This window comes from Microtus ochrogaster, chromosome 6 (genome assembly GCF_000317375.1).
Source record: "Microtus ochrogaster isolate Prairie Vole_2 chromosome 6, MicOch1.0, whole genome shotgun sequence".
Lineage (NCBI taxonomy): Eukaryota > Metazoa > Chordata > Mammalia > Rodentia > Cricetidae > Microtus > Microtus ochrogaster.
In genome coordinates this window covers 31,312,253-31,316,169 of record NC_022013.1, presented here as the reverse complement: position 1 = coordinate 31,316,169, position 3,917 = coordinate 31,312,253, and the positions used below count along the sequence as shown (strand labels likewise).

The window sequence follows — 3,917 nt, the reverse complement described above, 5'->3', positions numbered from 1 at the left end:
AAAAAAAAAAAAAAAAAAAAACAAAAACAAAAACAAAAAACAAACAAAAAAAACTGGTCTCTGCTAGAATTTTGGGAATCACTTTATATACTATCATATCATCTACAAAGAGCAAAAGTTTGATTTCTGGCTTTCTAATTTGTATCCTTTTTATCTCCTTTTCTTGCCTTATTGCTCTAGCTAGAACCTCAAGTACTATATTGAATAGATATGGAGAGAGTGAACAGCCTTGTCTTGTTCCTGATTTTAGTATGTTTTCATGTCTGAGAACATGATGGCAGATCATATTTTAAAAAATATTTTTGAATAAAATGTTTCAAATCAGCATTTATGTAAGTAAATATCATGAAAGCATACTAAATTGTTTCAACTCAACTTTTAAGTTAAAAAATCAAAATATCACTATCCCTTATTTTTACTTAAAATCTAAGTGAAATATAAAATAAGCATTTTGAAGGAAGAAGAGAGATCGTATACCTGATAGAGAAGCGTGTCCAACATGCTGATGCTGAACACTCGTCCCGCAGCAAAAGGCAGTCGAAACATAAAGGCCAGGTTAGAACCTCGTTCTCGCTCTTTCTGTTCAGAACCAGAGGAAAAAGCGTGAGCATTTAGATCTTATGTCCTGCTATGGGGGCAAATTCTCTTGGCAACAATACTTTTTCAACTATTAATAATACCTATGCCCCACCTTCTTTAAAAATTGATTTTGTATATGTTTTGTGAGTGTACGTACATGTGTATGCTTAAAAATGAAACCAAAAAAATGAAATTTTAAATATCATTTCAATGTTCATTAACAGCTTTTCTGAATCTATTGGACCAACACATAATTCAGAATGTTAATCTCTTCATGTGTAAATATTTATTATTGCTATAAGAGATGACATAGTGAAACAAGCAAAATAAAATAATTGAATTGAATTTAAGCAATGGCTAAAGTTACATAATTTATCACGACACTTAGATTTGCATAAATCCTAACTGACAAGGTTATGGCATTATAGGGTTCTGTTCTGAAAAACTAATTTCATCAAATCAGAGAAGTTCTACTGAAAGGGAATTTTGGTGCCCTAAAAATTAAATCCTTCTACAATGTGTCAGCTTTGAACAAAAATGTGTGCCTTTACCATACCCCTAATTGCGAGCAACTTGACCTGGGACGACTCATACTCCACAACTGAAAGAAATAGGCACATCAAAGATCTCTCCAGGCCATGGTACTTTGGAGAAGCATATCAAAGAGGAAAAAGTTATATCACACCCCATTATTTAATTTTACTTCTCTTTCTGATCCTCAGGATCTCTCTCACACACATACTTACACAAAAGTTCCTTTATGTTTCCAAAAGAAAGTTTATGTAAATGTAAATTTAAAAGTATATCATGATGTTCAGTATTTTCTTTAAACATAACTCTACTGTTATTTGGATGCTGTGGCACAGACTTGTGAGGCTGAGGCAGGAGGACCATCCTGTTATACAGAAGATCTTGCCTCAAAACTAAACAAACCTCTATTACCTTCCTACTAAGGACAGAAACAAGGAGAAAATGTAACATGTAATAAGTGAAAGAAAGACCAGCCGGGCAGTGGTGGGGCACACTTTTAATCCCAGCACTTAGGAGGCAGAGGCAGGTGGATCTCTGTGAGTTTGAGGCCAGCCTGGTCTGCAAGAGCTAATTCCAGGACAGGCTCCAAAGCTACAGAGAAACCCTTTCTCGAAAAACAAAAAAGGAAGGAAGGAAGGAAGGAAGGAAGGAAGGAAGGAAGGAAGGAAGGAAGGAAGGAAGGAAGGAAGGAAGGAAAAGAAAGACCATAAGAGGGCAAGCTAACCTTATGTTTGCCACTCATTAACTTCAAAAGCACTACTTCTTTGCTGCAAGCTTTACTACTGAAGACAGATACTTATGTAACTAAGAAATCCATTTCTTGCAGAAACTGAAGACCCCATTTTTAAGGTAGCAAATTTCAGGGATCTCAAAGAAGAACCCCTCATATTCTTTCCTTTAAAATGAGTTTGAGGCTATTCTGAATGACCATGATCATAAATCACACACAGAGATATCCAGAAAGGAACCTGCAACCACTGTGGCAATGGTTCTCAACCTGTGGATTACAACCCCTCTGTGGTCACAAATTAGATACCTTGCATATGAGATATATGCATTATGATTCATGACAGTAGCAAAACTACAGATATGAAGTAGAAAATAGCTTTATGGTTGTAGGTCGTTACAAAATAAGGGACTGGATTAAAGGCTCATAGCATTAGGAAGGTTGAGAACCACTGCATTATGGGAATCAGTATGGTGGTTTCTCATATAGCAAAACTATAACTTCATTAAAGTGCTTCTGTACCATGTGTCATGACCAATCTCTAAGTGAACATACCAGAGAGCTATTTGCACCTCCATGTTCACAGATTCACTGTTCACAAAGAAAACAAATATTTTGGGATGTCCAACAACAGGTATGTAGATCAAGAACACGATTGCACCCCAGATTTTCTCCTGCTTACTCATTGTGTCAGTAAAGAACTGAGCTTGGGACTTTAACCTTTTTTCTCTTTGATTTCTAATCAAAGCCCCTATACTCACTTTTATATTTAACCTTAAATCTACTCATGAGTTTAACCTGAACACCACTAGGTCAAGCTAGCTCATGAACACCCTATCATAAAACAGTAACCTAAACAGTAAATCTTGGTAAAAAAAAAAAAACAAAAAAAAACCAAAAAAAACCCAACTAATTCATCAATGAAAGAACGTGGTGACTTCCTCCATAATCTGCATATCTACCAGATTTTCAAAAATACCACTAGTACAGTCTTCTTTTATTTCTCCTGCTAAACTGTACTGCTTTAACACTAGTTAGATCTAGAATCTGACATTTTCCAACCTCAAGTCTTTGTTACCACTAGACAGCTCCCATGCACAGTTAACTAATCCCTCCTTCCTGGCAGCTCAGCATCTGTTTTTATATTGAGTACATTTACCCTATAATTAGGCTTTTATAGACCTGCCTGGAGAATACAGAAGCATAAATTCATAAATAAGGAAAACTTTCCTCATTCACAGAATCAAAAATATTCTCATCTTTAGAATGTGTTGTCAAATGAACTTATATCCCCCACCAGGTTAGTGGGTTAGTGTGGAAGTTCTCAGGTATATCATGATTTCTTTGCACAGGTTAATCCTACTAGACTATTTTCCAGTTTAATCACATTATTTAAAATGTTTTTTCAAATTTAAGATTGGCGGTGAATTCCATCTGTTAAAATGATAAAAATGTAGTGCACTATGGCGTGGCTCAGTGATCGACAGAATCATGTAATAGGGTTTGGCTCAAGTGATGCTGCTCAGGTGTTGCATGACCTTGAAGACAGTATTTAGTATTTCTGCTCATGAAATGAGATTGTATTGGCATTCTTATTTCATTGTGATGGCAATAAAGAAAATATCTAAAGATATTTTATAGACAGCAACTAATTAGACAAAATGACATTTTATCACCATTATTTTTTTTAATATATTAAATTGTGCTTAGTCTTAAAGACTTCATATCTTTCTTCTGAAATGTCACTTCCCATGAATTTACTGCACAGGCTCAGTTGCTATTGTAACACAACTATTACTTCTCCACAGAGCCTTTTTTTTGTGCCCTTTAGGAAGGCCTTCCTTCCCTAGTTACTCTTGAAAATGACCTTCCACTACTGGCCTTACACAATTGAAATCTATAATTCCTTACTTCCTTTTTTAAAGGTGTTTATTGATAGATGTCTCCATTAGACTCTTTGTCCCATGACAGTACACACCATACGCATGCTTTCTACTCCAATTGCCGCGCACCGCGCCCCCGTGTCTGTGCTCTGTGAGCTGGCACCCAGTTCGCGAGCTTTGGGCAAGGGGGCTGGAGG

General features: G+C 36.0%; 1 protein-coding gene across 4 annotated transcripts in view; it reads right to left on the bottom strand.

Moving 5' to 3' along the window:
• Positions 1–3,917, bottom strand: part of Kcnt2 (potassium sodium-activated channel subfamily T member 2) — a 388,623-nt gene that overhangs the window by 32,615 nt on the left and 352,091 nt on the right. For all 4 annotated transcript variants that reach the window (XM_026779913.1, XM_026779914.1, XM_005348456.3 and 1 more), the window contains one exon: positions 478–579. In XM_026779913.1, the coding sequence (XP_026635714.1) occupies positions 478–579 (102 nt within the window). The remainder of the gene's footprint in view (positions 1–477; positions 580–3,917) is intronic.